The sequence below is a fragment of the Neopelma chrysocephalum genome, unplaced genomic scaffold (assembly GCF_003984885.1).
Source record: "Neopelma chrysocephalum unplaced genomic scaffold, ASM398488v2 Primary Assembly neopelma1_155, whole genome shotgun sequence".
NCBI lineage: Eukaryota > Metazoa > Chordata > Aves > Passeriformes > Pipridae > Neopelma > Neopelma chrysocephalum.
Window position 1 is genome coordinate 241,685 of NW_020897817.1, and position 25,819 is coordinate 267,503.

General features: G+C 52.7%; 4 protein-coding genes across 12 annotated transcripts; 3 read left to right on the forward strand and 1 right to left on the reverse strand.

Moving 5' to 3' along the window:
- Positions 1–1,160: 1,160 nt before the first annotated feature.
- Positions 1,161–10,884, forward strand: GNL2 (G protein nucleolar 2). 4 transcript variants are annotated; one of them, XM_027701265.1, is made up of 17 exons: positions 1,161–1,191; positions 1,304–1,353; positions 1,397–1,489; positions 1,565–1,649; positions 2,499–2,593; positions 3,036–3,175; positions 4,397–4,581; positions 4,845–4,911; positions 5,968–6,126; positions 6,680–7,063; positions 7,431–7,535; positions 7,643–7,801; positions 7,947–8,063; positions 8,388–8,815; positions 9,456–9,535; positions 10,195–10,292; positions 10,704–10,884. In XM_027701265.1, exons 3-17 carry the CDS (start codon positions 1,426–1,428, stop codon positions 10,851–10,853), a joined length of 2,316 nt encoding a protein of 771 aa, XP_027557066.1. In that variant the 5' UTR covers positions 1,161–1,191; positions 1,304–1,353; positions 1,397–1,425; the 3' UTR covers positions 10,854–10,884. The 4 variants fall into 4 exon arrangements, with proteins under 4 accessions (XP_027557066.1, XP_027557063.1, XP_027557062.1 ...); XM_027701262.1 differs by lacking the exons at positions 1,161–1,191; positions 1,304–1,353 and adding an exon at positions 1,280–1,296 and having other exon boundaries at positions 1,408–1,489; XM_027701261.1 differs by lacking the exon at positions 1,161–1,191 and having other exon boundaries at positions 1,284–1,353.
- A 622-nt stretch (positions 10,885–11,506) lies between these two features.
- Positions 11,507–14,407, reverse strand: DNALI1 (dynein axonemal light intermediate chain 1). The gene is made up of 6 exons (XM_027701269.1): positions 14,288–14,407; positions 14,068–14,174; positions 13,821–13,990; positions 13,174–13,352; positions 12,836–13,000; positions 11,507–11,853 (listed from the first exon to the last, which is right to left on the reverse strand). Exons 1-6 carry the CDS (start codon positions 14,366–14,368, stop codon positions 11,818–11,820), a joined length of 738 nt encoding a protein of 245 aa, XP_027557070.1. The 5' UTR covers positions 14,369–14,407; the 3' UTR covers positions 11,507–11,817.
- Positions 14,408–14,487: 80 nt separating this feature from the next.
- On the forward strand, positions 14,488–16,984 carry SNIP1 (Smad nuclear interacting protein 1). Its single transcript, XM_027701266.1, has 4 exons — positions 14,488–14,621; positions 14,698–14,800; positions 15,163–15,722; positions 16,602–16,984. The coding sequence occupies exons 1-4, from the start codon at positions 14,494–14,496 to the stop codon at positions 16,864–16,866; spliced, it is 1,056 nt and encodes a 351-aa protein (XP_027557067.1). The 5' UTR covers positions 14,488–14,493; the 3' UTR covers positions 16,867–16,984.
- A 1,695-nt stretch (positions 16,985–18,679) lies between these two features.
- Positions 18,680–25,352, forward strand: MEAF6 (MYST/Esa1 associated factor 6). 6 transcript variants are annotated; one of them, XR_003537058.1, is made up of 9 exons: positions 18,684–18,797; positions 18,906–19,021; positions 19,101–19,188; positions 19,679–19,724; positions 20,276–20,468; positions 23,311–23,340; positions 23,444–23,501; positions 24,089–24,122; positions 24,589–25,335. XR_003537058.1 is itself a non-coding variant. In XM_027701324.1 (8 exons), the coding sequence occupies exons 1-8, from the start codon at positions 18,702–18,704 to the stop codon at positions 24,595–24,597; spliced, it is 612 nt and encodes a 203-aa protein (XP_027557125.1). In that variant the 5' UTR covers positions 18,680–18,701; the 3' UTR covers positions 24,598–25,352. The 6 variants fall into 6 exon arrangements, 4 of the variants coding, with proteins under 4 accessions (XP_027557125.1, XP_027557127.1, XP_027557128.1 ...); XM_027701324.1 differs by lacking the exon at positions 23,444–23,501 and having other exon boundaries at positions 18,680–18,797; positions 24,589–25,352; XR_003537059.1 differs by lacking the exon at positions 23,311–23,340.
- The last annotated feature ends 467 nt before the right edge of the window (positions 25,353–25,819 follow it).

The following is a 25,819-nucleotide window of genomic DNA, read 5'->3' on the forward strand; positions in this document are numbered from 1 at the left end:
TAATTCTATTAAGAGAAAAACCAGAACTTGTAGGCTTAAGCCAAACAGCCTCCAAATTCCAGACTCCATCTTACAAAACATCTCCCAGGCCTGACTCATCAGGGCTCCCTTGCACAGCAGGGACTCTGCACCTCACAGCAAAACGCTGAAAATCATTAAAAGAACAAAACCCCAGCAGCTCTGTTATTGTTCTGGGTTTAGAGGAGCATTAGCAGCACCAGAAGGATGTTGCACTGGCCAGGAATGCTCTGCTGCTAATAAGTGTTTAGGAAGGATGGGCCAGGGCTGTGTTTGGGGGAAGGATTTCCCAAGGTGCTGAGCTTGGCCCCGGCCCAGGCTCTGGTATCAATTAACACCATTTCAGTGCAGCTTTGTTCATTTCCCCTAGGTGAGGAGCTTTCAGACTGCTATTAAAATCTGGCAGTAACACAAACATAGGCTTAGGCTTTAGACATAGAATTTCCCTAAATTTGATTTGTTACCGCACTGTCCATGCAATTCTTTACACGCACATAAAAACACCAATGTTGTTACTTCTAATTTTTTAAATTCTTTGCCAGTAACCCAAAAGGAACAGCCCCGTGTGCCTGTAAACACCCACCAGTACTGCCCTGTGCATGAGTCTCTGCCACATCAGTGGCCCACCAGCTGCCCCAGTGCCCTCCAGCAGCCCCAGTGCCCCTCCAACTGCCCCGGTTCCCCACCAGCAGCCCCAATTGCTCTCCAGCTGCCCCCATTCATCAGCAGACGGCGAGGAGCGCTACTGCCGCGCTCCCAAACGATTCCCATTATGTGTCTATGAACAAACATTCCCAAACAATGGGGGCCCCCCGTGCCAGCGGCCCCGCCGGGCCTCAGAACAGCCCCGCGGCCCCGGGCGGGACCCGGCCAGACCGCAGCGCCCCGGGCCGGGCACAGGCGCGTCCCGCCGCCCCCCGGGGGCCGGAGCCCTCCTGGAAACGGGGGGACACGGGAGGGACAAGGTGACACGGGAGGGACAGGGGGACACGGGAGTCCCGGGGGGGTCGGGGCCCACGCGTTGCCATGGCGACCGGGCGCGCACGTGGCTGCCCGGAGACGCCGCTGCGCCTGCGCCGCCTCGCGGCCGCTCCCGGAAGTGGGTCAGGCGCGCCGGAAGTGCCGCGCGCGTGTCCGCGGCCCGGCCGAGCACTGCGGGACCGACAGGGACACCGGGACACGGACACCGGGACCGACAGGGACACCGAGACCGACAGGGACACCGAGACAGGGACACCGGGACAGGGACACCGGGACAGGGACACCGGGACCGACAGGGACACCGGGACAGGGACACCGGGACCGACAGGGACACCGGGACCGACAGGGACACCGGGACACGGACACCGGGACAGGGACACCGGACCGACCGCGACAGGGACCGACAGCGACACCGGCACCGCCGCGATGGTGAAGCCGCGGTACAAGGGCCGCTGCTCCATCAACCCCTCCCGCGCCAGCACCAACCCCGGTACGGGCCAGGAGGGCCGGGACGGGGCGAAACGGGACGGGCAGGGCCGAGACTGACCCTCTCTTGTCTCTGCAGATCGAATCGGGGGCGCGGGGGGGAACAACATGCGGGACCGAGCGACCATCCGGCGCCTCAACATGTACCGGCAGAAGGAGCGCAGGTGGGGACGGGCGGCAGAACGCTCGGTATTGGAACGGGCCTGTGTCAGTGCTCTGTGACCCCGGGAGCTGGGGAGCCTCACCCTGAGCCTGCCCCAAGCCTGGCCCATGGCTCCAAGCAGCCCAGCCATGTCCCAGAGGTGCAGCAGGAAAAGGCGCTGCAGAACAGCTGAACATGTCCCTGAAATGTCATGAGTCTCGAAACCACCCAGAATTCCCAGATTTCCCACAGCAGCATAGCTCGAAAGCTGCTTCCCAAATGCCTGAAGAGCCTGACTTCCCCTGGCTCCTGCATGGAGGGATCCCCTGAGGGGGTTCCCCCTGTGCTCCACTCAGGCATCAGGCTGGGGAGCAGCTCCCACCGTGTCTGTGCCGTGGGGGCTCTGGGGCTCCTGGTTCACAGCAGCAGTTCTGGTTTGTTTTGCCCCGTTTCCTGCTGTCTGGGCAGCAGATGAGGAGGAGGGATTTTGAAATGTTGCTGAACTTAAAGCAGGTCTGAGCTTGGGAACGCTGTGCTGAGTGCCCTGCAGAGGTGGTTAAAAGGCTCCAGAGAGAACTGAGTGGGGTTTGCTAGAAAATGGTCCTTGATTCCTTTTGCAACCCCAGCAGCCCTCCCTGGGCTGACCCAGACAGCTGCAGGGAGGGTCTGGCCAGGCTGGAGGGAGAGCCAGGGCTGTGAGTGCCACTGCTGCTGTCAGAGCTGGGCTGACTCCCCTGCACAGGCCATGGAACACTCTGGAGCACTGGCTGTGGGTGAAGGGTCTCCCTGGATTTCACGGGTGTGCTCCTGGCCTGGCTCACACAAGTGCTGGAGGGGTGAGTGCACTGACCTGTCCTCGTTTGTCCCTCAGGAACAAACATGGCAAAGTGATCAAACCCCTGCAGTTCCAGTCCACCGTGGCACCAGGCACAGTGGCGAGGGTGGAACCAAATATCAAATGGTTTGGTGAGTTTTGTTCGGCTTCCAGACTCATCAAGCTGAAAATCTGTTGGGCTTTGTGTATTGGAGGGTGTTTGTTTCAGAGTTGTGGTCTGAGGGCAGTGTGGGGCAGGGTCTGAGCTGAGGGACCCCTCACCTCTAGCTGTGCTCTGGGGGTTTGCTGTCCCTAAGGGTGGTTATTCTGGTTCCTGTGGTCAGTCCCTGGCGTTTGCCCATGTACATGGATTTTAAGTGTCCTAGAGATAGTTTTAAAATTTCCTTTAAATGGTGGCAAAGAGAGGGATTGGCCTATTTGTGCATATTCGGAACCCCAAAGTCTCAAGTAAAATCCCCTGGTTTTGTCCCTGGTGTTTTTGATCCCAGACGGAGAGTTCATGTTTTGTTAGTGCCCCTGGGGTCTGTGGAGCAGTGAAGGTGAGGAATGGCCAGTGTTTGTTTTTCCATGCAGGAAATACTCGTGTGATCAAGCAGTCGTCCCTGCAGAAGTTCCAGGAGGAGATGGAGACGGTGATGAAGGATCCCTACAGGGTGGTCATGAAGCAAAGGAAGCTGCCCATGTCCCTGTTCCATGATCGGATCAAGCCACACGTGGGTGTCACTCCCTGTGCAGGGGGGGCTGTCAGGAGAGGCATTGACCTGGGGACATGTCTCTGCTCAGTCTGGGGAAATGTTCTGGAAGCTTTGGGAGAGGCAGCTGTAGTGGATTCCTTGGGAAGGATGGTTCTGATTCCCTGTCACTGCAGGCATCGAGTGTCAGGGCAAAGAAACAGTGAGAAGATGCCTTATTTAATAGAAATTCTCATTTTGCATTGGGAAATTACCCAAAAATCCCTCCCTGTGAGGGTGGTGAGGCCCTGGCACAGGTTGCCCAGAGAAGCTGTGGCTGCCCCATCCCTGGAAGTGTCCAAGGCAGGTTGGATGGGCTTGGAGCAGCCTGGGCTGGTGGAAGGTGTCCCTGCCCATGGGATGGGCTTCAACGTCCCTTCAACCCAACCATTGTGGGATTCTGTGACAGGTTATGATATTACCATATCACAATATATTCTCTGATAGGTTTGCTGATGTTCTAAATGTTCTAATGCCTCTAACAGCTCCTGGACCTTTTCTGAGCCTGCTTCACACTGCAGACACTGGGGATGAGAACGTGTGTTTTATCCTGTATCACAAACCCTTGTGCATGCAGACTTCATTTCTAGTACATCGAGTTTTAGTTATTGCCAGTTTTTTTCATGGTGTCTGAACTATTATTTTGGACTCTTGGTAGCTATTTTGTCATATGGAAACTTTTTAAGTTTTATGTAATAAAAATGTTACTTAAATTAAGAAAAGGTTATGTCAAAATGTGCATTACAAAAACAAATTGCTGCTTTCAGCAATGAATTGTTTGCTGTTCCAAGAAAAGTTGGCTTTCATTGCAAGCTTTAAAAATCTACAATTTTGATGGTAATTGTCCCTGACAAAAATCTGAGAATTTGGCGAGATTTATGCTCTTGTTAGAAAAATAAGAAATGATCAAAGATAGCAGCTGAATTTTCATCATTGTGGCTGTAATTGCATTTGACACCATTTATGGTGGAAGAACTGAAGCATAGTTCTTTGGCAAGTGCATAGTGTTTCGTTGCTTATTAAATATCCACTCTTATGTTTCCCAAAGCTTAAGCTGGAAAGCTCAAACATTGTTATGGACGTGCCTGTCACTTGTCACAGGCTCCAGGGCTGTGTTGAACTCCAGGCTTCTTCAGTGTATGTCACGAGAGGTGGAAAAAGTGGTGCTTGGGGTGTTTTTTTTACCAACCTGTTTTTCCTCAGACCTCCAGGGTTCACATTCTTGACACGGAAACGTTTGAAACAACGTTTGGCCCCAAATCACAGAGGAAAAGACCAACGCTGTCTGCAAGTGATGTGCAGGCTCTGGTGGAGAATGCTGAGGCCTCCTCTGAGTCCTATGACCAGGACAAGGACCGAGACCTGGTGACAGAGGACACTGGTGTAAGGTGAATGGAAAGGAAAAATGATTCATTGTTTACCTGTCTGAAAAGCCAGCCTTGTTTTTAAAGAAGTATCTGGTACATCCATCGATGCTGTTACTGTGTGAGGACTAAGGAAAGTGAGATTAGCTGAATTTGGGATTTTGGCTAAATCCCAGCTGTTACTTGGGCCTCGTCTTCTCTTCTGTCTGTAAAGGGCTTTAGAGAAGAGAAGACAACACTGTGACCCTGTTTCTGTGGTTGCTGATGCCTCTGGTGATGTCTTCCAGGGATGAAGCACAAGAGGAAATCTTTAAGAAAGGACAGTCCAGAAGAATCTGGGGTGAGCTCTACAAGGTAAGTGGCATTTGGAACTCACAGCAGAGTCACGTCTGTGGCACAGGCAGGGGCTGCAGCACAGCACTGAAATCCTGTACAGCAACAGTGAGAGAAGCTCTAGGAGAAAACAAGAGTTTCATTTCCAAATCTCTGCGTGACTGAGCTTGATTCTTGAGCTCTTGTCCTACTGGAACAAACACTCTTAAAATACATTATCTAGAGAAGGACTGGCAGAGCAAAGATAACAGTTTCTCTTGGATTCCTGGGGCTTCACCACAAGTAAACCAGTCATGTTCCCTGAAGTTTCTTTTGGCTAAAAACATCTGGGGTGTGGATGGGTTCGTCTTGGGAGAGCTCTGACCCTTAATTCCCTGTGAGCCACCTTGGCTGCTGGAGAAATGGAGGCTGAGAGTTTGTGCTCTCTCTGACTGTTAGGTGTGAAATTGCTTGACTTTTTGCTCTGAATTTCTGAATGTGGCTTAAAACCTTTTTGTTTGGATCTAAAAGCCCTGGGAATGATGGAGCAAAACAGATTTCAGTAAGAGGCTGCCAAAACTGCAGGAAAAAGCTGTGAAACAAATTCACTTGGCTTGAAGCAAGTCGTAAAATGACAGCTCCCTGCTGTAGATGCTTAGTGGACTAACAGCAGGTTCCTGCTTGGTTGTGTGTTTCATATTGATCCAGAAAACATCCTTTATACCCTGATCCATTATGAAATGGCAGAAGGGAATTGCTGCTGAATGGATGACAAACACTGGGGGGTTGTGTGCTGAAGCAATTGGTTTTTTCACATTTGGGTGCGGTGTTTTCTTTCCCTGGTGCATAAGAACAGGTAAAAGCTGTTCAACTGTCCAGCCTGAATTTGGAGGGGATTTAGGAGAGGGGAGAGTGGAGCATCAGTGGGTGTTAGTCTGAGCTTCACAGGTCTGAGGGGAAGTAGCAGTTGTTTGTGAAAGATACAAGATTTTTAAATTAATGCTGTAGTTTCAGAACTGACTAGGTTTCACTTGGGAAGTACAGATGTCTTACTTTCTGTAAAATCCTTTCCTTCTGTGTGATTTTTTTATTTTTCAGGTGATCGACTCGTCAGATGTTGTTGTTCAGGTTCTTGATGCCAGGGATCCCATGGGCACTCGCTCCCCTCACGTGGAATCTTACCTTAAAAAGGAGAAGCACTGGAAACATCTCATTTTTGTCCTGAACAAATGTGATCTCGTTCCTACCTGGGCTACTGTAAGCACAGTCCTGCCTGTTATTCCTTGGACCCTCTTTGTTCCTGCTGCAGCTTGGCTGTAGCTCCATGCCAGTCCCCATGCTGGTCTGGAAGGGTGTACTGCCACTGGGGCACTGGGAGCTCTCTGCTTGCCTGCTGTAAAAGTAACAATTACCATGTAAATCTGTCCAAGTTTGGCCGAGTTGAGCAACACTCACCAGCCACAAATTCCCTACTTCCTCTGTCTGGATTTAACAGTTCAGCTGTTGTCTCCAGAGTATGCTAAATGTTAGTCTGCCTAGGATCCATATCCACCCCAGCTGGTTTGCTTTATGTCGTTAAACTAATGAGTTTTAGCTAGCAGTGAAGGCGTTTTTGGGAAATTGTTTGTCTTTTATACAAACAATACTCAGTGCTTTTAGCTGTTGGGTTGGGGAAATGCTTCAAAGGTTCTTCCCTAGCCATGTTCATGGCCACTGTGAGCCCAGTGCAGACGCTGTGCCCCCCTCTCTGAGCAGCTGGTGTCACCCCCTCCAGCCCCAGGTCCCTAACCCAGTCTGTTTGCCTCTCCAGAAGCGTTGGGTTGCTGTCCTTTCCCAGGAGTATCCAACACTGGCTTTCCACGCCAGCCTCACAAACCCTTTTGGCAAAGGTGCTTTCATCCAGCTTCTGAGGCAGTTTGGAAAGGTACAGAACAATTCTGGGGATCTGTGTGGTTGGGGTGGGGCAGTTAGTGTGTGGTGTTTTGCTTTGTTAGGGTTTGGGGCTCAGTGCTGCAGTGGTGATTCTGTCCCTCCAAGGTGTACAAGGACTGTTCTTTCTCCCCAGTTACACTCTGACAAGAAGCAGATCAGCGTGGGGTTCATTGGTTACCCCAATGTTGGCAAGAGCTCAGTGATCAATACCCTACGATCCAAGAAGGTTTGCAACGTGGCCCCCATTGCAGGGGAGACAAAGGTGAGAACATCCCTCTGTTAAAGATACAAATAAGCACGTGGTTGAAGGCAGAGCTGGTGTGAAATCAGCCCGATGACGTTGTCAAGTCCAGCACTGAGCTGCACAGGCTGTGTGGCCCGAGGAGTGGCTGCTGGGCAGTCCCTTCTCTGAGGCACTGCTCTGGCAGCATTCCCAAGTTCCCACTCTGCCATGCTGCAGTCGTGGGAGTGCTCCGGGTCTGTGCTCTCCTGAACCAGGCGCTGGCTCAGGCTCTGTCAGTGCCGGTTCTGTGACTCGTCCTCACAAACAGGGCACTGCCCAAGCCCTGCCCAGCAGCTGCTGCTCTGTCCCAGGTCTGGCAGTCCCTCACCCTGCTGCTCCATTGCAGGTCTGGCAGTACATCACCCTGATGCGGCGCATCTTCCTCATCGACTGCCCGGGGGTGGTTTATCCGTCGGGGGACACGGAGACGGACATCGTGCTCAAGGGAGTGGTACGTGTCTGCACGGGGGCTGCACAGCTTTGCTGTTGCCCATGTGGTGGGCTCAGAGGGATGAATACACACCTCCAAAGGGTTGATCCTCTACCACGTGTTTTCAGGTTCAAGTTGAAAAGATTAAGAGCCCTGAAGACCATATTAGTGCTGTGCTGGAAAGGGCCAAAGCAGAGTACATCAGGAAGACGTACAAAATTGATTCCTGGAAGGATACAGAAGACTTCCTTGAGAAACTTGCTGCTAGGACTGGAAAACTGCTAAAGGTGTGACAGCTTCCTGCATTTGCAGGCTGGAGAGCGTGGGGCCTGTTACTGAACATGGGAGATGGGAATGTTTCTGTTGCTTACAAGGCGTAGGAAGGCGCTGTGCCCTGCAAATGTGGACAGAGATTGTTCCTGGTTCTTTCAGGGTGGTGAGCCTGACTTGCAGACTGTGAGCAAGATGGTTCTCAATGACTGGCAGAGGGGCAGAATCCCATTCTTTGTGAAGCCACCGAATGCAGAACCAGGTGAACCAGGTTCCCAGGTGAGAATGTGAAGCTCATGCCTCCTCTTCTACATATTGTTTGATTTTCCTAATGGAATTCACTGCTGCTTTTCCCAGAGTGCCATGAGACTCGGGCAGTGACTGGGCTCTGCCCAAGCCTGGTCATTCAGGTGACACTTGAAGTTGGTGAGGACCAGGTTTGTGCTGTGCTCTTTACAGAGATATCTGAGCCACTGCTGACTACCAGAAATGTCACTGATTATCACATTGTCATCGTAGGCTTTTTCCAAAGAGAGAAAACAGAAGCTGGAGATGATGGGACAGACTTTGTGGATAATATATCCATGACACACTTCCTTGCAGCCTCCTGCCTTGGAAGCAGCTGTGACCTCGAGCCAGGATAATACTGAGGAGAAGGTCTCTGAGTCGATGGCATCGAGTGTGGAGCCAGAAGAGAGGAACAACCCAGACACTGAAATCAGGCAGCTCATGTCCCACGTGCGGCAGAACTTCGGCAGGATTAACGTGGCCCCTCAGTTCTCGGAGGAAGACCTGGTTCCTGTGGATGTGCCAGGCTTTGATGAGACAGACAGTGATTCCTGTGGAGAGGAAGAGCAGGAGGAGGAGAAGGAGGAGAATGAGCAACAGCAGGATGCAGGAGAGGAGGAATCGCAGGTGGCTGCACCAGCCAGGGAGAGTTCTAAAGCAGTTCTTAAGGCTCTGGAGGACAAGATTGCAAAATACAAAAAATTCCTGGATAAAGCCAAAGCCAAGAGGTTCTCAGCAATAAGGTACCTGAATCTGTCCAATGTTTTGCAGGGGAGGAAAGGGTTGATGTGACTCTGCTGTAGTTCCATTCCATGCCTGACTTGCTTGACAGTTCCCCTGTGCTGCCTCACATAAGCCACAGTTTGTCTGGTTTAGCCATAAGGGTTGGAAATTTGGCCAAGCAGCAGTTTGTTTTTGAAAGGTTATTCCAAGAAGCGCTATTAACCAGCATAATTAAAAATGTTCTCACTTTTGAAAGTTGCCTCTTAAGCTATGGGTTAGAAATCTCTTGGTATTCTGGGCAGCAAAATTGTTTCCTGGATATCTCCTTGATGTTGGGTTATACCAAGGCTGATTCCTGCCTCGATATGCCAGGTGGGTCCCTGTGCACATGCAGAGTATCCTGGCCCATAGAGCAGGCCCAGTTTTAGCAAAGCTCACTCACCAGCCTTGTGAGGACTGAGATTTCAAGGTTAAGGGTTATATTTTGTCTCTTGTGCAGCACACAAGGTCAGTAACTCCAGAGACAAAAGTACTGCAATATGTTTTTTAGGTGCAAAGACTGTGGCTTTGGTGCTGACGGGGGACTGGGATCTGCTGGAGACCGGTGGCTTCTTGGTTTGTGTTACAGCAACCTTTTATTGCTGATTTTATCTTCCGTAGAATCCCTAAGGGACTGAGTGACAAAGTGTTTGCAAAATCCATGCAGAAGGCTGAAGAACCCAAAGAAACTGAAGACGGAGGTAAAACAAGATTAGTTAATATTCTTAATCTATGTTGGGAAATCCTGTAAACCAGAGAAGAAAGGGAGTTAGGGGGAGAAGCATCCACTGGCTCCTGCATCCAAGTTCTTTTCCCCTGAAGGTGCTTAAGTGTCCCCTTAGCTGACCCCAGAGCTGCTGCTGACCTGCTGTAGCCTCGCTGTAGAACACCTGTCTGTGTGAGGGGAGATGTCCCTGTGAGGGAGGGAAGGTCCAGAGAAGGCAAATGTTGTGTTCCCAACAGCCTGGGCTCCAGGCTGCAGCCAGAGCAGCTCCCTGTCCCAGGGGTGTCACACAGGAGGGAGTGAGGGGGGGTGGGATGTTATAAAAGCACAGAGATGCTTCAGTCTGCAGGTTTTACTGTGGCTTCAGTTGCCACAGGCAGTTTGATTAAAGGCACAGTCAGTGGGAGAGCCCCGTTCTGAAAGGACTGTGGAAGTCTCCTGGGCTGGAAGCAATCTGCTTCTTGAGAGCAGCTTTCATAGTAATAGCTACTGATTCTCTGGTGAGGAACATGCACGTTAAATAAGGCCAAAGGAATGCATTGCTCAAGGAGTTGGGATGGTGACCCCAGTCTGAAGTTCTGCAAACAAATGGGTGTTCTGGAAGATTCCCAACTGTGTGATTTCTGCTGGTTGCAGGCAGCACAGAGAAGAAAAGAAAGAGGAAAGCAGAAGAGGGAGGTGATGATGATGACCAGTTGGGTACACAGCCTTGCAAGAAACTCACATCCAAAGAAGTAAGTGTAATTTCTTGTAGTACAGCTGAGCAGGGAAATAGAGTGGCTTTTTTATCCGTGGATTGCCCATTACCACTAAAGGGCTTTAAGACTCTGCACGAGCAGGAGGGGAGTGAAGACTGAATTCTGTTACCAATGTCCTGTCACAGGTTCTGTCACAGCCCTCTTACCTGACTGTGCTCACCAGGTTGCCTCTTTTATCTTGTTGACTACTCCTGTAAAGATTGAAGCACAGCTTTCTTTTCTAAGAGCATGGGTGGGTGGGTTCCCTATAGATTCTCATCAGAAACATTTTGTTGGAAATTATTTATTTTACTTAAGGCGTGTGGAATGTGAACACCATTGGAGAGTTGCAGACACTGAGGCTATGGATGCTGGGGATTTGCTAATGTGTTTTGTCTGTGTTTGCAGAGGAGACGAGCCGAGAGGCAGCAGCGCTCCAAGAAAGTTGGAGTCCGGTATTATGAAACTCACAACGTGAAAAATAAGAATAAGAACAAGAAAAAAACTGGCTTGGAGGAACAAAGATCAAAGCACAAAAAATACAAACATAAGCAATAGCTGCTTATTCTATTAAATTTTACATAAAACAGTTCTAGTATGCGGTGGCTTTTTTTACTATAAAACTTGCAGTTCCCGTTCAAAGCCCAGTGTGACCGGTCTGTCCTGGCCCCAGGAGCAGCATCTCCCTCTTTGTTTCTGCATCATCTGAAAGTTCTTTGTGCAGTTGGAGCTGATGGTATTTCCACATCTCCATCCCAGGCCAGCAAATCCCGCACTGGCCAAACAGCTCCTCCAGTGTTGCTCAGTGGTGGGGTTTGGGTGGTTTTTTTTCTGGAAACCGGCTTTATGGGGTTTTTCACATGACTGCAGGGAATTCTCTTTCCCATGTCTGCTTGCTGTGGAACCAGCTGCTTACACAGGTACCTCAAGTAAAGATTTCATTTCTCATTTCCACTGAGAAGTGAATCTATGACTGGCTGGTGTCCCTTTGTTTCACCAGAAACGATCAGGCCAAGGGCTTCACTTACCACTGACAGGGATTTCCAGGTACAGCCAACACCAATTTGCAAGTACTCAAAGAAATACTCCAGACACCTAAGAATCACCTGCCATTCGTTTCTTGGTGCATGGGACTTGCAATTCTTGTAGACACCTTTATATTGTTTCTGAATTTTCTACAACATTTTCAAATTAATAATATCAGAGAGATGTTTGCATTTAAAAATGTTTATTAGTTCTTGCTTTGAAGGTCATTAGCACATTACCAACAGGCAAGTCCCAGACATGTTCACTGCTCAAAGAGCTGACTGCTGAGATGGCACTGAAAGAGGGAGCAGTAATTAATGAAGCTCTTGAATTTCAACTCTTCAAGAGAGAGAGAAAGAAAGAACACAGTAATGCTGCCTTCAGTTACTGGTAAGTGAAAACTCAAGATCGTTGTAGGAAGACAATTCTTTGTCACTAATTGCAAGCTTCTTGCTCTGACAGCTTTTCTGAGCCTGCCTCGAGGACAACAAAACAATTAGTTCTTTGCTGCAATGATGCTTTCAAGTTGTGACTGAAAAACAAATGAGACAGTGAGGCAAATTAGAGTCAACCTAAGAAATAAACCTGCAGTGCTGTGAGGGACTAAACTGTCTGTTGGATGTTCACAGGGAGGAACTGAGGGATCCTGCACTGCTGCCAGGAGAGCCAGGCCAGGTTTGTTCCCCAGCCATTCCATTCCTTACTACATGTTTTATAAATTAGCTTGTCATTCCTGGCATGCCCAGTTGTTGCATTCCGAGGAGAACAGAGCTGGCCTTGGCTCTGTGCACTGAGAGACTCAGCTTAGAATGTAAAGCATCAAGGGGGAAATTAAATAAAAGCTGTTGAAACAGTGGTCTGAATTCTCTGATTTCAGGCTGGACTATGTGAGCTAAATTAAATATTTGGCTCTCTAGCATTTGGAACACAAACTGACTCTGGGAGTAGAGGAGCTGGGAACAGCAAGTTTTGTGATTACTGAGACAACTTGACGCCCAGTTAGTGGATTGATGGGAGCTGCCCCCAGAATAACCCCCAGCAGTGGCACACACAGCTGCTGGAGTACAGGTACTTCAAGGAAAAAGCCATGGATTCAGGGGCAACGCACGTTTGATCTAACAGTTACTCCATTTTATGCCCTAAAACATTCCAAGACAGCCTGAAAATGTGGGTTGGCAAGTAGGTCCTGCAGGAGAAGTGAAGGTAAGGAAAGCAGCTTGCCCTAAGGGAAATGTTTTTACCTGTAGCCAGAAACATTCGATGTTGTGCAGGGTGACATTCTTTCCTTACTCAGAAGATGTGGGATTTTTCCTTTCAAAAACAGAATATGGAGCAGAAGCTCTTCTCACCAAAGCCACGTGCACAAATAACTACCCAGTCCCTGCTGCAGGAGTACACAGTTGTTCTTGGGTAATATTTAATGTTCAATGGTGTGGTGTGTTCCCAGAGGGGCAGCTTTAGTGGCTTTAATGAGAATGTTACCATTAGTATTTGGGTTGTGGTTTTTTACTGACCTTCAGCTGCTGGTTTGTCCGTTTGAGGAACAGAACCTCCTCGTTGTGTTTCTTCTCTTCTATCTCTCGCCGTTCTACTTCTTGTTGTTCAATAGCCTCACATTTGGCTTTCTCCTCACTCACTTGCTTTTCCAGCTCCCTCCTTTCCTCTTCCAGCTCTGCAATCTTGGGAAAGAGCACGGATCTCTCAAGTTTTGTTGATGAATAGTCAATTTTCAGTTAAAAGTGGTGTGTACAGCCTCTGAAGCATTTCAGATACAACAGAACCAGGCTTCAGGAGCGCGGCAGAGCGTTCTGATGGTCTGTGCTGCCATCCCGCGGCAGCGCCCCCGACTCACCCGTTTCTCCATGAGGGCCTTGCCCTGCTCTGCCTGCAGCGCCTTGCGCACGCCGAAGGCCACGCTGCTCTCGTACAGCGCCTGGTAGGCGGCCAGGGTGAGCTGCAGCTCGTCCCGCACCCGCAGCAGCAGCAGCCCCCGCTCCGCGCAGCTCACCGTCGTCTGCCGGATCAGCTCGTCTGCAAGGGAGGCACAGCACCTGCAGAGCCATCTCTGGGAGTGCTGCACACACACACAGGGCCCCTCTGACCCTTCTCTGCTCCACAGGAACAGGGATTTACCAGAGACGGTCGTAACTGATTGTTTTGTTACACTGCAGCATCGAGCGCAGCGGATAAAAGAGTGATGGTGCAGCCCCTCAAGTAACACCAGTGGTGCTGATCCCCTAAAGCTGTAACAGGGAACACCTAAGAATGTGTAATGACTTTTTGCAGTCACAGGGGAGCCTCCAGGGGATCCTGCTCCAACCCATGGCCACCCCTTGCATTTGGAAGACCAGCGTCGTGTGCTGTCAGTGTGTGAGTTAGACAGGCTTCTGAGCTATTTTAAATGAACCGTTGGGTAAGTACAACTAAAAGGATTTTGAGCTGTTCTGCACGTGTTGCCAGCCCTGTCCTTTGCGTGTCAGCAGTGGGAGGAGCACTGACCGAAGCACTGCGTGTAGAGCTCCCTGCGCACGGGGCACAGCCCGGTCTCCCGCGCCTGCCGCTGCTGCAGCTGCCGGTCCAGCTGCTCCTGCAGCTGCACGACGTCCCGGCGGGTGCTGGGCGCGGTGGACACCTCCTGCACCCAGAGCTTCTGCGCCTCCTCCCACTCCCTGCCAGAGAAGCAGAAGCGTTATCGGGCGCCCCGGGGACCGCCGGGCGCCGCAGGCCCCGGCCCGGCCCCGCTCACCGCGGCGGCAGGATGGCGTTCAGGAGCTCCTGCGGGTGCTTCGGGGAGGGGCTGATGGCGCCGGGTGTCCGGGGCGGCGGCGAGGGGCTCGCCATCGCCGAGCGGGCCTGCGGGGGCCGGAGAGGAGAGCGCGGTAGGAGCGGGCGGGGGAGCGCGGCGCCCTCGGCCCGCTCGCCCCCGGCAGAGCGCGGTGTTCCCCGGTGCCCCTGTCCCCGCTCACCCCCGCGGAGGCCCTGTCGCCCCGCCGGCTGATCAGCTGTGGTGGGCAGTAGCGCAGCAGCGAGTCCGGCGGGGCCGCCATGGCGGCCGAGGGCGCCGTTGCCGTGGCGACCGCGACGCCGCGGCCCCGCGCAGGCGCAGCAGCGCTCAGGCGGGCGGAAACGGCGCGAGGCCGGAAGTGGCCGCACTTCCGTCGGCACGGCCGCCATGGAGGCGGGGGGGGAGCGGCGGCGGGAGCGGCGGCGAAGGGACGCGGTCGTGAAGGCCGAGCGGCGCAGCCCCCGGCGCAGCCCGTCGCCGCCGAGCGAGGAGCGGCGGGGCAGCCGCGGCAGCAGGTAGGGAGGCCCGGCCGCTGGGGCCCCGCGCACGGCCCGGCCCCCGCCGCTCATCCCCCCTCCCGTTGTTTTCCAGGTCGCCCCGGCGGAGGAGCCGGTCCGGGCGGAGGAGCCGCTCGCCCCGCGGCAGGAGGAGCCGCAGCCGCAGCCCGTACCACGGCACCGTGAGGGTGAAGCAGGTAAAGGGTGCTGTCGGTGCAGTTCGGTTCTGCGGCCCCTGCAGCCCGTCCCTGAGCGGAGGGAGGGTCTGGACGGGTCTGCCCACCCCAGGCCGTGCCAGCGGTGACCGGAGCACCCGTGCGAGCCCAGCCTGTGCCGCGGCGCAGACGTCCCTGGCAGCTGCACTCTGAGCCCAGAGCTGGCGATACCGCCTGTTTCTTGTGCTTCAGTCGGTGCAAATTGTGGGAACGGGAGTCATTTGGGCGGGAGATCCGTTTGTCTGGCGCCGTGTCGGACCTGGACACACCCGCCCCAGTGTGTGCTGTTCGTGTGTGGGGTTGGGGTTTCGCTCGGACCCAGAGCCCGTCCCTGTGCCCTGCAGGAGCGGGACGAGCACGGCCGCAGGGGCAACGAGGAGCGCAAGCCCAGGCACCCGTCAGAGCAGGAGCAGCGGCGGGACCGGAGCGGGGACCGAGACCGGCACAGGGACCACTCGGAGCGCAGGAAGAACCCGGGGGCTCGGGGCCACGAGCGGGACACGCAGACCCTGCGGGAGCAGCAGGCGGAGAGGGAGCTCTACAACGAGAGGCGGCGGGAGCACCGGCAGGGCAGCGCCGAGCACAACCCCGAGCTGCGGCCGCCCGAGGGCAAACCCAAGGAGAAGGCGGCCGCCAACAAGGAGAAGCCGAGCTTCGAGCTGTCGGGGGCGCTGCTGGAGGACACCAACACGTTCCGGGGGGTGGTGATCAAGTACAGTGAGCCCCCCGAGGCCCGCGTGCCCAAGACCCGCTGGCGCCTGTACCCCTTCAAGAACGACGAGTTCCTGCCCGTGATGTACATCCACCGGCAGAGCGCCTACCTGCTGGGCCGGCACCGCCGCATCGCAGACATCCCCATCGACCACCCCTCCTGCTCCAAGCAGCACGCCGTCTTCCAGTACCGGTGAGCCCCTGGCAGGGACCAAGCACAGAGCAGAGCCCCTGGAATGCACAGCTGTCGGGGTGTGTGAGGGCCAGGCAATGCAAGGGTTTAGGGGAATTTGTTTTGCAAAGTCGGGGATGCTCAACATACCAACACGAATCTGCACTGGGCCTGAGAAAGAGACACACTCTCTGTTCTTCTCAGGGCTTTTGTCATCCCTGGGCCCCCCACGCCCCTGTGGGGCCTTCAGACATGTCTGCAAGAACTTATCTTCTCTTGTACCCGGGAGGCAGCTCCTCTGGAATGCAGGAGGAGAAAACATTTAAAACTGTCTCTGGGAAAGATGCCTTTTTCCAGGCAGGAAAGCTTCCTTAAGCGAAAAACCCAAATCTCCTCATAGTAAAATTTCCAGAAGGGTCTTCTACACTTACATTACGTTACAAATGGAATTTCTGTGTGACTGCCATGGGTTCTCCCAGCAGTGACCCAAAGATACCTGTAATTCCTCTTATTTAGCCACAAGTAGAAAAATGACACAGCAGGGTTAGACACAGGGTAGGGTGTGAACCCCAGTTGGAATCACACTAGGTGTGATTGGCAGTGAAAGCATTTCAAGGAGATTTGTTGCTTTGCTCTCTCGCTCTGACTCAGCAGGGGGGTGCTCTCTTAGGGAACATTATCTCTCCCAGTGCAAGGGTTGCTGTGTGAAATCACCAGAGGCTTAGGGGATGCTGCAGCCTCTCAGAACCTGCTCTGCCTCACACAGTTTCTTGTTGCTCTTCTCGGCCTGTTCTGCTCACTGCAGAAACCCACTCGCTCGTGGAGCACGATTTCTGTCTCACCTGCCTTTGGGGCATGTTCTCTGTGCCTCTCCTGTGACTCAGTGCTTGTGTTTTGCAGGCTGGTGGAGTACACCCGAGCTGATGGCACCGTGGGCCGCAGGGTGAGGCCCTACATCATCGACCTGGGCTCGGGGAACGGCACCTTCCTCAACAACCAGCGCATCGAGCCCCAGCGCTACTACGAACTGAAGGAGAAGGACGTGCTCAAGTTCGGGTTCAGCAGCAGGGAGTATGTCCTGCTCCACGAATCCTCAGATAAGTCTGAGGCCAATGCAAAGGACGATGATGAGGATGAGGAAAAGGAGGAAGAGTCTGACAGTTAACAGATGAGGAGGAAGTTGGAGAGGGGCAGAGGAGAGAAACTCTTTGCAGTTGAACGGGATGACCATGGAGCATCGCAGCACTGATGCCTCTTGTTGCCTTAAAGTCCTTTTTCTGTTGCTGGTCTGTTCTCACAGTTTGTTTTGGGGGACTTTGCTGATTATTCATCTTTTATAGGTTTTGCATATCAGGAAATACAGCTTTACTTTTATTTTATTTTTCTCCCAACAAGCAGAAGAGCACCTGGACATGAAAGCTCTGGTGCTGGAAACCCTCCACACACATTGGCAGCAAACCACGTCAAACACAGATGACATCTGGAAGATTATTTTTATGACCTGTTTTGTTATAGCCCTTTGAAAATACTACAGACTGAAATGTTAGTTAGAGAGTCCCCGATGCACGTCCCGTTCGGTAGTTTGCCAAATTCTTCTGCCTGTTGGAAGTTCTGACAGGAGAATTTATCCAGGTCACTGCTGAAAGGGCAGAAATGTGGCAAAGCCCCTCCTGTATTTGTATGTTTTGGGTATTTAATTTGCCTCATGGTGACTGAGGGAGGGCATTTCACTGGATTTTTGCCTGGAAATCACAAGGGAACGTGAAACAGAACTTAAACACTTCCTGGGATTTCAGGTGACTAGGCTGTGACGGGGGCAGGGTCTGCCCACACGTTCCCACACTCAATGCTGACACTGTCCTCGGATGTGGAGTGTCTGGGTCAAAAGCTGGAGCTGTTATTTCTGATCCCACCCTGCCACAGGGTTTGTTTGTCACACGGAAACTCCTTCGATGCGGTGACACGTTTGAACCAGAGTTTGCACTATTTAAGTTCTCTTTTTATAAAAACTTACCTAAGTTCCTTGTTTAACTCAGTCTCCCCCCTGTAAAGAAGTTGTGTTTAGGAAGAGAAGCACCAATCCCCCTCCCTGGGGGTTGCGTAGTCTTTGCTGTCTCCTCCCCGATGCTTTGTGTTAAATGTGTATTTCCCACACTTCCGGGGTGTTTGTGGCCGCACCTGTTTGTTCGTCCCTGCCCTGTACAGACTGTTCACCGTGTGCAGACTGTTCACCGTGTGCAGACTGTTCACCGTGTGCAGACTGTTCACCGTGTACAGACTGTTCACCGTGTGCAGACTGTTCACCGGCTCCTCCCGTCGGACACCGGGCTGGGAACACTGGCGGTGTAAATACGGGGCATTGCCGCGGGGGGTTCGCACGGGGGTTTGAGCAGGAGGAGCTCCTTTATATCTACTCCAGGAGGTTTTTAAATAAAGGATTTGTAAATTAGCCCGGGTGGCTGTGCCGGTGTCCCGGGGGTGGGCTAGGCCGGGCTGGGGTGGGATGGGATGGGCCGGGATGGGATAGGATGGAATGGGGTGGGATGGGATGGAATGGGGTGGGATGGGATGGGATGGGATGGAATGTGATGGGCTGGGCTGGGCTGGGCCGGGCTAGGATGGGATGGGATGGGATAGGGTGGGATAGGATGGGATAGGATGGAATGGGATAGGACGGGATGGGATAGGATGGGATAGGATGGGATGGGATAGGATGGGATGGGATAGGATGGGATGGGATAGGATGGGATAGGATGGGATAGGATGGGATAGGATGGGATGGGATAGGATAGGATGGGATGGGATGGGATGGGATAGGATGGGATAGGATGGGATAGAATGGGATGGGATAGGATGGGATAGAATGGGATAGGATGGGATAGAATGGGCCGGGCCGGGCTGGGCTGTCCTGTCTCGGGGGTCCCGCCCCGCCGGTCCCGTCACCGCCCCCTGTCGGCCGGCGGCGGTGCCGCGGCCCCGCCCCGCGCAGGCCGCGCCGCCATGGCCGCGCTGCACGCCAAGGCCGGGGGGCCCCCGCAGATCCCCGACACCCGCCGGGAGCTCGCCGAGCTGGTGAAGCGCAAGCAGGAGCTGGCGGTGAGCGCCGGGGAAGGGGCTCGGGGCGGTCCCGGGGGGCGGCCCGGGGCGGGGGGGGCGGCGGCGGCGCGGCCGGGCCTGCTCCATGCGCCGCGGTGTTCCCGGCAGGAGACGCTGGCAAACCTGGAGCGGCAGATCTACGCCTTCGAGGGCAGCTACCTGGAGGACACGCAGATGTACGGGAACATCATCCGCGGCTGGGACCGGTACCTCACCAACCAGAAGTGAGTGGCGGAGGCTCTGCCCGCCCGCCCGGCCCCCCCCGCCGGCCCGGCCCCGCCATCCCGCCTGTCTCTGTTTCAGGAACTCCAACAGCAAAAACGACCGCAGGAACCGCAAGTTCAAGGAGGCCGAGAGGCTCTTCAGCAAGTCCTCGGTCACCTCGGCAGCGGTGAGTGCCGGGATGGGCACCGGCAGGACGAGCGGATGCTCCTGACCCCATGACCGTCCCTGTCCCCATCCCCGCCCCCGTCCTTATCCCCATTTATGTCCTAATCCCCATCTTCGTCCCCTTTCCTGTTTTAATCCCTGTTTCCTTCCCTGTCCCCATCCCCATCCCGGTCCTGCCACACTCCCCTGCGCTGCTGCAGAGCCACTTTTCCATTGGAACTCTTGCACCTGCCCTGTCTCCCTGACCTGAGCACCTCTATCCCACCCCACAGCCCCTTCCAGAGCCCCTTTCCCGGATGCCCAGGGAGTGGGAGGGCAGTCAGAACCCCGGGCCCCTGTCTCTGGTGTCACTGCTGTCCCTGCTCCACACCCTCTGTGCCATGCAGGGCCACGGGCACTTCTGAGGGACGTGTCTGTGTGAGCTGAGCTCTGTGCTCTGAGCACTGGGAAGTGAATCCCTGCTTGCCTTGACATCCCTTTCGGTTTTCCAGGCTGTCAGTGCTTTAGCTGGAGTCCAGGACCAGCTCATTGAGAAGCGTAAGTCACTTTGTCATTTCTCTGGGAATTTGGGAAGGATTTCACTCTCCCCACCGCTCAGCCCTGTTTCAGCTCTCCAGATCTGGGCTGGACTCGGGGCTCCTGTCCCAGGCCATGTGGATGCTGCCCTTGGGCTGCTCCCGGCCACTCCACTGGGTGCTCTGAGGAACAATTTCCTGAGTACCTTCCACGCTCAGCAGGGGTTTGTTGTGCAGAAAATGAATTGAAGTGGGTTTTTGCTTTTCGGAGGAAGAGGCTGGAAGAGCTGGAACACCTCATCACTGTAGGTGTGTCAGTCATGAGGGACTTGGAGAGGGGCCACTTCCCTCCAGGATATTTAAAAATGTTTCTGTGATCAGCACCAAATGGGATGTGGTTCCAGAGAGCCTCAAGTTCCCTCTCTGTCCTGTGGAGATGTTTCCCAGGTTGTGTGATTCCCCTCCCAGTGCTGCAGGGCTCAGGTGTCCCTGCTGCTGTTCTGGGGTTGTTTCTCCCACTCAGGGCTGTGCCAGGGCAGCCAGAAGCTCACCCTGGGTTTGTCCCTGCTCTAGGGGAGCCAGGCAGTGGCACAGAGAGTGACACTTCTCCAGACTTCCACAACCAGGAGAATGAGCCCAGTCAGGAGGATGCTGAAGAGCTGGATGGCTCCGTGCAGGGGGTGAAGCCCCAGAAAGCTGCTTCCTCCACCTCCTCCGGGAGCCACCACAGCAGCCACAAAAAGAGGAAGAACAAGAACAGACACAGGTCAGTGGGATCAGCAGCCTCTTCCACACCTGAACAGGTGGCTGGGGCTGGATTGAATTTGTTGTAACTTTTGGAATAATGGGCAGCTGGGGTCAGTTGTGGGGGAGGTTTTCCTGGTTTGTAGCTGTTCATCCCATGGCATTCAGCAGGACCCCAAGGCCCTTGTACTGAGCTGGGGAAAGTGCTGAGGAAGTTGAACCAGCAGCACAGGGTGCTCCCTCCCTCCAGCTGTGGCACAGCTGTGCTGGGCAGCTTCTCCAGCTCTGCTTTCTCTCCAGGAGGATAAAGCTGATTCCTTCCAGCAGGTCCTGACCTCCTGTTCTTGCTGCTTGGTTTCTGCAGATCTCAGTAAGACAGGAATGTCAGTGCTTTCTTTGGAGGAGGGGGGAAAGCAAAGGGGAATGTTTTGGGGGTTGTGGGCACTGCCAGTGTCTGGATTTCCACTCCAGTGCCTTCCAGCTCTCATGTCCCAGCCCAGTCTCCGTGCTGGCAAAGAGGAGTTGCTGTGTCACCTTCACCTCGGAGTGTTTGTTATTAAACTGACCCAAAATCCACGTGAAACAGATTCCCAGAACTCCTTCTGGTTGGATTTATCTGTCCAGCTCTGCCCCTGAGGTGTGATGAGGGCGATGGGCTGGTGGCTCAGATCCTGCAGTGACAGGGCCTGTGAGTCAGGTCCTGAACAGGGAAAAACATGGAAATCCATGGAGAGGAGACACTGCAGAGCTGCACCTTCCTGGAAAGATTTCTGGAGCTGGGACCTAAGGATTAATGGAAGTGATGGAGCTTTTAAAACTCCAGAGTGCCTGTGCTGACTCTGAGCTGCTGGCTCTGGGTAGGGACGGGCTTCCTCTTTAAGGGACTTGCCCATGCACTTAAAGAGAGAAGTGGTTTAAAGTGGTAAAAATTTACAAGGGGGGCTGGGGGCATTTGGGGTGGGGACACGAGGTAGGTACACTGCTTGAAAAATGCTTAACTCTTTTTTCTCCTTCATTAGGTGTTGAGTCATTAGCGTGTCTTTAATTCTTAGGTTAGAATTTCCTTCCTACAGCAGCCTGAATTGGGCAAACACCCAAAAGGACTGGATGTCCCTTTGGTTCCTCACGAGCTGAGAATCCAAAGAAGTTCAAATCTCTTTTTTTGCCTGTAGATATTTGGAAGAAGTTCAGGAATAACACAAGAAACCACATCCGTGAACAAGTCCAGAGAAACAACCTGTAAAACTGAAGTACAGCTTAAGAAAATTGTCATTTCAAACAAATTATAAAATACTCTCCCAAGCACTTCCCTGGACAAACCATGGCCAGCAACATGGTGGGGTACAGGGCAGGTGCTGTAAATGATGTAAATCCCTTTGCTCCATCTCATAAACCTGGATTTTAGCGACAGGAGCTGGGGGAAGCTGCCCCCTGACAGGTTGTGTGGCTCTGGGTTCCTGCCCGTTCCTCCCCTCTGCAGCTGTGGCTGCTGCTGTCAGGTCAGGCTGTGGGACAGAGGAGCCCTGCTCTGCTCAGCTGGGGCAGCTCCGTGTCCCCAGGACCTGTCAGACACTCCTGCAGTGCCCAGGGGCTCAGGGAGGCAGGAACTGACTGTTTGTAATGCTCAACGGGGCCAGATAGATAATTAAAACAAGACAATTAAATTTTTCTGTAATAAAAGCTCTGTTAAAATTGTGATTGCTGTTACTGACTATCCCCTAAATTTTGGCAGACAAGACCAAACAATTTTCAAGTATATTTAGGTTAAAAAAACCCAGCAACAACCCCATCCCAGTGATCTGACCGTGCAGCAAGGGCGTTAACAGGCCCCACTCCAGCCAGACCTCTGGGTCTGTGTCCCGAGTGTCCTGGCATGAAAAAGAGAAAAATAAAACGAAATGTTGGCGTTTCTCTTTGTTCAGAAGCTCTTCCATTCACCAGCACACCTCTGGGTTCCACTCCCCTGTTCCTGGGGAGCTGGGAGGTGCTGGGATCAGGCCTGGAGGTAGCATGGCCTCAGTGGGGTTCCTGGTGGGGAACTGGGTCAGACTGGGCAGCACGGGGTGAGCGGGACACAGCTCCAGGTACACACAGGGTGGAGGTTCAGAGCCTGTGCTGTCCCCCTCTGCTCCCTCCAGCACCACAGGAAGGCCAGGATGGGGATTTTCTGTGTGCTCAGCCATTCCCACAGTAACAAGTGTTTGAGGGAACGTGGACGTGTTTGGTCTTAGCAGAGCAGGGCTGAAATGGGGTTCCATGGAGCCTTCCCAGGCAGTGTCAGCTGCGGGCAGAGCTGAGTCTGAGGGCTGTGCTGTGGGAAGGGGTGGGACTGTCACCAAACTAATCAGCTCTGGCCAATTAACTGGTCCCTCGTTAGGTGGGAGGGCAGTGCTGGGTGGGGGGTGTGGGGAGGAACAGCCCAGTGCTGAGTTGGGCACCGAGTTCTGTCTCCTCTGCCTGAGCCACCTTTGCCTTGCCCTGGCAGCCCAGCCCAGCCCTGCTCCCTGACCCCCCGCTTTGGTTTTCCAAGCCCACGGGTTCCTCTCCCAGCCCTGAGCTCTGCACTCTCAGGGTCTGGCCCCTCTCAGCTCCTAAAATCCCCTCTGTAAAGCAGCCCCAGCTCTGTGCTAACCTCTTGTTCCCAGAGATCCGGTGGGGAGGGGGACTCTGGATTGCCATCCCAAAGTGCTTTCTGTGCCCAGTCCTGGTTAAGATACCTGAAGAACTCGATGGTGTTTGAACACTGGCTTTATTATTTATTTTATTTTTTAGCAATCTTGCTAGGGTGGCTAATCAACTAATTGATTTAATTCGTTAGTATATTAATTTCTATTGCTTTCTTCCTTTCAAATGCTGCCCCTCAGCCCGTCTGGCATGTTTGATTATGACTTTGAGTAAGTTTGACTTGAATTAGTACTTGTGCTGTGTTGTTAGTGTGTAGACACCAATGTGCCTTTTGAGACCTCTCTAACCCCTAGTTTATCTGTTTAATTGTAGGTATGTATATTAGGTTAGGCTGGGAAGTTTTTTTTAAAAACAGAAAAGCGTGATGGAGGTAACATTTTATTTAATAACTTCAGCAAAAATTAAATTAACTTCACTCTTCTTTACCTTTCTGTTTCATATTTAAATAGATAAAACTTTTTAACTTTAAAACTTAGTTTAAAAACTGATTCTTCTGGCTTTGCTGCTTAAGGAGATTAGTATAGACATCGATATTTCCTTCTGGAAAAATGTACTAAGCTCAATACCTTTGGCTCATATAATCCCTGTCATCCTAACTCCTCTCTCTATCCAAGTAAATAACCCTCACACTATGTCTGGATAATTACCTGTGGCATAGTTACACCCCTGACAGACTGAATTAACTTAGAGCATGCCTAGTTCCCCCTGTTCACCTGCCTAACTGCCCCGTGATTGATTGTGCCCCTGATTAACTCTGTCTGGGAGTGGATGGAATCTGCTTTTTGGCAAATAATAACGGCTCCACTCTCCTGCTGCTCTCATTCCCAGTAACCCTGGGACAGCCAGTTGGGAATGGATGGATTAACCGTAGTCTCTGTCATAGCTGTGCCCTGTGCAGTAGCTCTGGTGTCGGGTCAGGTATTGACATGGACGTTTCTCTTGTCTCTCCAACCACAGGATTGATCTCAAGTTAAACAAAAAGCCAAGAGCCGTAAGTATCTGTGCTCTGTCCGGGTTTTCATTGCTCACTCTGCACCCGAGGGGCTGCCTGACTCCTCAGCTTAAAAAACCCTCCCTGTGCTGTCACTGAAGTTGTTGTTTTCATGGTTGAGGAGTGTCACAGGGTGAGATCAGCACTGTCCTGTGGCTGGAACAGCAGCTGAGCCCGGGTGGGCTGTTCTGAGATGGGGTCACAGGTAACTCCTGTGCACTTCTGGAAAAAGCTGCTCTGCATCCTGTTACCTTGTCATTATCTGGAGCATCGAAAGCATCTGGTTTGAGTTGATGCTCGGGGTTGGAAGGCTCCATCCTTTTCAATGTTTAGCTACAAGAAAAAAAAATTGCTTTGCCTGCAACTAATGGTGTGTGAGATGAGAGAGGACTGAGCTCCCTCGACTCCACGAGCAGAATCAGAGGTGGGAAGGTGTTAACGTGCCTGTGCTGTCCTTTCTCTGCAGGACTACTAGAGCCTTGAGTGCTGATGCTCCTGGGATTTTGGTCTGTGACTCCCCACTGAGAAGCCCTGAAGCAGGATGGCAGCTGCAGCTGGAGTGACTCACTCTGAGGGACTTGGATGGGGGGGAGGAAATCCTGGACCATGTACTTTGCATCATTTTTAAATCACCTGAGTTGCAGGAAGACTGAGGTGGTGTAGGTAGTAGTAGTAGTCCTGAATTCCTGACTGTTCTGTGCTTCCACCTGGGTCGGGAACTTGCTGAAATGGCTGATGCTGCTGCCCCCCTGCCACCTGCAGAGCCACAGAGAGGCATTTCCTTTGCCACTGGAACTGGGGTAGAATTCAGTGTGTCCCATCCATGTTGTGAGACTTAGATTACTTTGTTGCTGATATTTAGCTTTGTAGGTTTGGTTTGGTTTTTTGTTGGTTTTATTGTGTTTTTTTTAAAGCCAAAGTGTATAGTTAAAAGTCAACTTTGAGTTTCTTTGTTTGATCTGTGTAGTGGAAGGTTCTTCATTTTGTGGAGCAGCTTGTTTGACTCTTACTCAAGCAGAGAAGGTGGTTTAACCCTTTTCTCTTTCATTTTAAACACCATCTCCCAAGATTCCACAGTGATTCGTGTGCAGGAAGGGCCAGAGCTCAGAGCCAACTTGCTCTTTGCTGTCGCTGACTTTGGGTGGATTCTCTTTTTAATACAAACTTCTGTCATTTGTACATAAACAATAAAAGTTCCATATTTGTCTCTTCCCATGGTTCGTTCAGTCCAAACTTTGACTCCTGGTGCTTTTTACTGTCCACCTGCTTTATGAGGACTTTGCTGGAATTCTTCCCCTTTGGCACGGGAGTTCCTTGTCCCGTGGCCCCCGGGAGGTTCCCTTGGTGCTTTCTCTCCCTCGAGCTGAGTCCAGTCCAGGATCAAGGCAGCTCCGTGTTTGTTCCTGGAGGGAGCTGATCCCTCAGGGAGCTGTGTCTCTGCTCAGGGGCTGGTTTATCCCACAGGGAGTCTCTCTGCTCAGGGGCTGGTTTATCCCACGGGGACCTGCTCTCTGTGCTTGGGGCTGGTGCTGCTTCTCCACGGCGGGGAGTGGGGGGGGTTGGGATGGAGCAGCTTAAAGGCCAAGCTGCAAAGCCGGCCTACTTCTGTGTGTTTTAAATTACAGAGGTTAAATAACGGGGGGGTGGAAGATCTAGGAAACAGGCCTTGCTGCTCTGCAGTTTTGGAAAAGAGAACT

Bases quoted from the DNA above. Each gene is read 5' to 3' on its own strand.
- MEAF6 (XM_027701324.1), top strand. From the start codon at position 18,702: ATGGCCGCGCTGCACGCCAAGGCCGGGGGGCCCCCGCAGATCCCCGAC. The intron at 18,798-18,905 runs GTGAGCGCCGGG...TGTTCCCGGCAG, and splicing joins AGCGCAAGCAGGAGCTGGCG to GAGACGCTGGCAAACCTGGA. The intron at 19,022-19,100 runs GTGAGTGGCGGA...TCTCTGTTTCAG, and splicing joins CGGTACCTCACCAACCAGAA to GAACTCCAACAGCAAAAACG.
- SNIP1 (XM_027701266.1), top strand. From the start codon at position 14,494: ATGGAGGCGGGGGGGGAGCGGCGGCGGGAGCGGCGGCGAAGGGACGCG. The intron at 14,622-14,697 runs GTAGGGAGGCCC...GTTGTTTTCCAG, and splicing joins CGGGGCAGCCGCGGCAGCAG to GTCGCCCCGGCGGAGGAGCC. The intron at 15,723-16,601 runs GTGAGCCCCTGG...TGTGTTTTGCAG, and splicing joins CACGCCGTCTTCCAGTACCG to GCTGGTGGAGTACACCCGAG.
- DNALI1 (XM_027701269.1), bottom strand. From the start codon at position 14,368: ATGGCGGCCCCGCCGGACTCGCTGCTGCGCTACTGCCCACCACAGCTG. The intron at 14,175-14,287 runs GTGAGCGGGGAC...CGGCCCCCGCAG, and splicing joins GCGACAGGGCCTCCGCGGGG to GCCCGCTCGGCGATGGCGAG. The intron at 13,353-13,820 runs GTCAGTGCTCCT...CCTCCCTTGCAG, and splicing joins GCTCTACACGCAGTGCTTCG to ACGAGCTGATCCGGCAGACG.
- GNL2 (XM_027701265.1), top strand. From the start codon at position 1,426: ATGGTGAAGCCGCGGTACAAGGGCCGCTGCTCCATCAACCCCTCCCGC. The intron at 3,176-4,396 runs GTGGGTGTCACT...GTTTTTCCTCAG, and splicing joins ATGATCGGATCAAGCCACAC to ACCTCCAGGGTTCACATTCT. The intron at 7,802-7,946 runs GTGTGACAGCTT...TGGTTCTTTCAG, and splicing joins GGACTGGAAAACTGCTAAAG to GGTGGTGAGCCTGACTTGCA.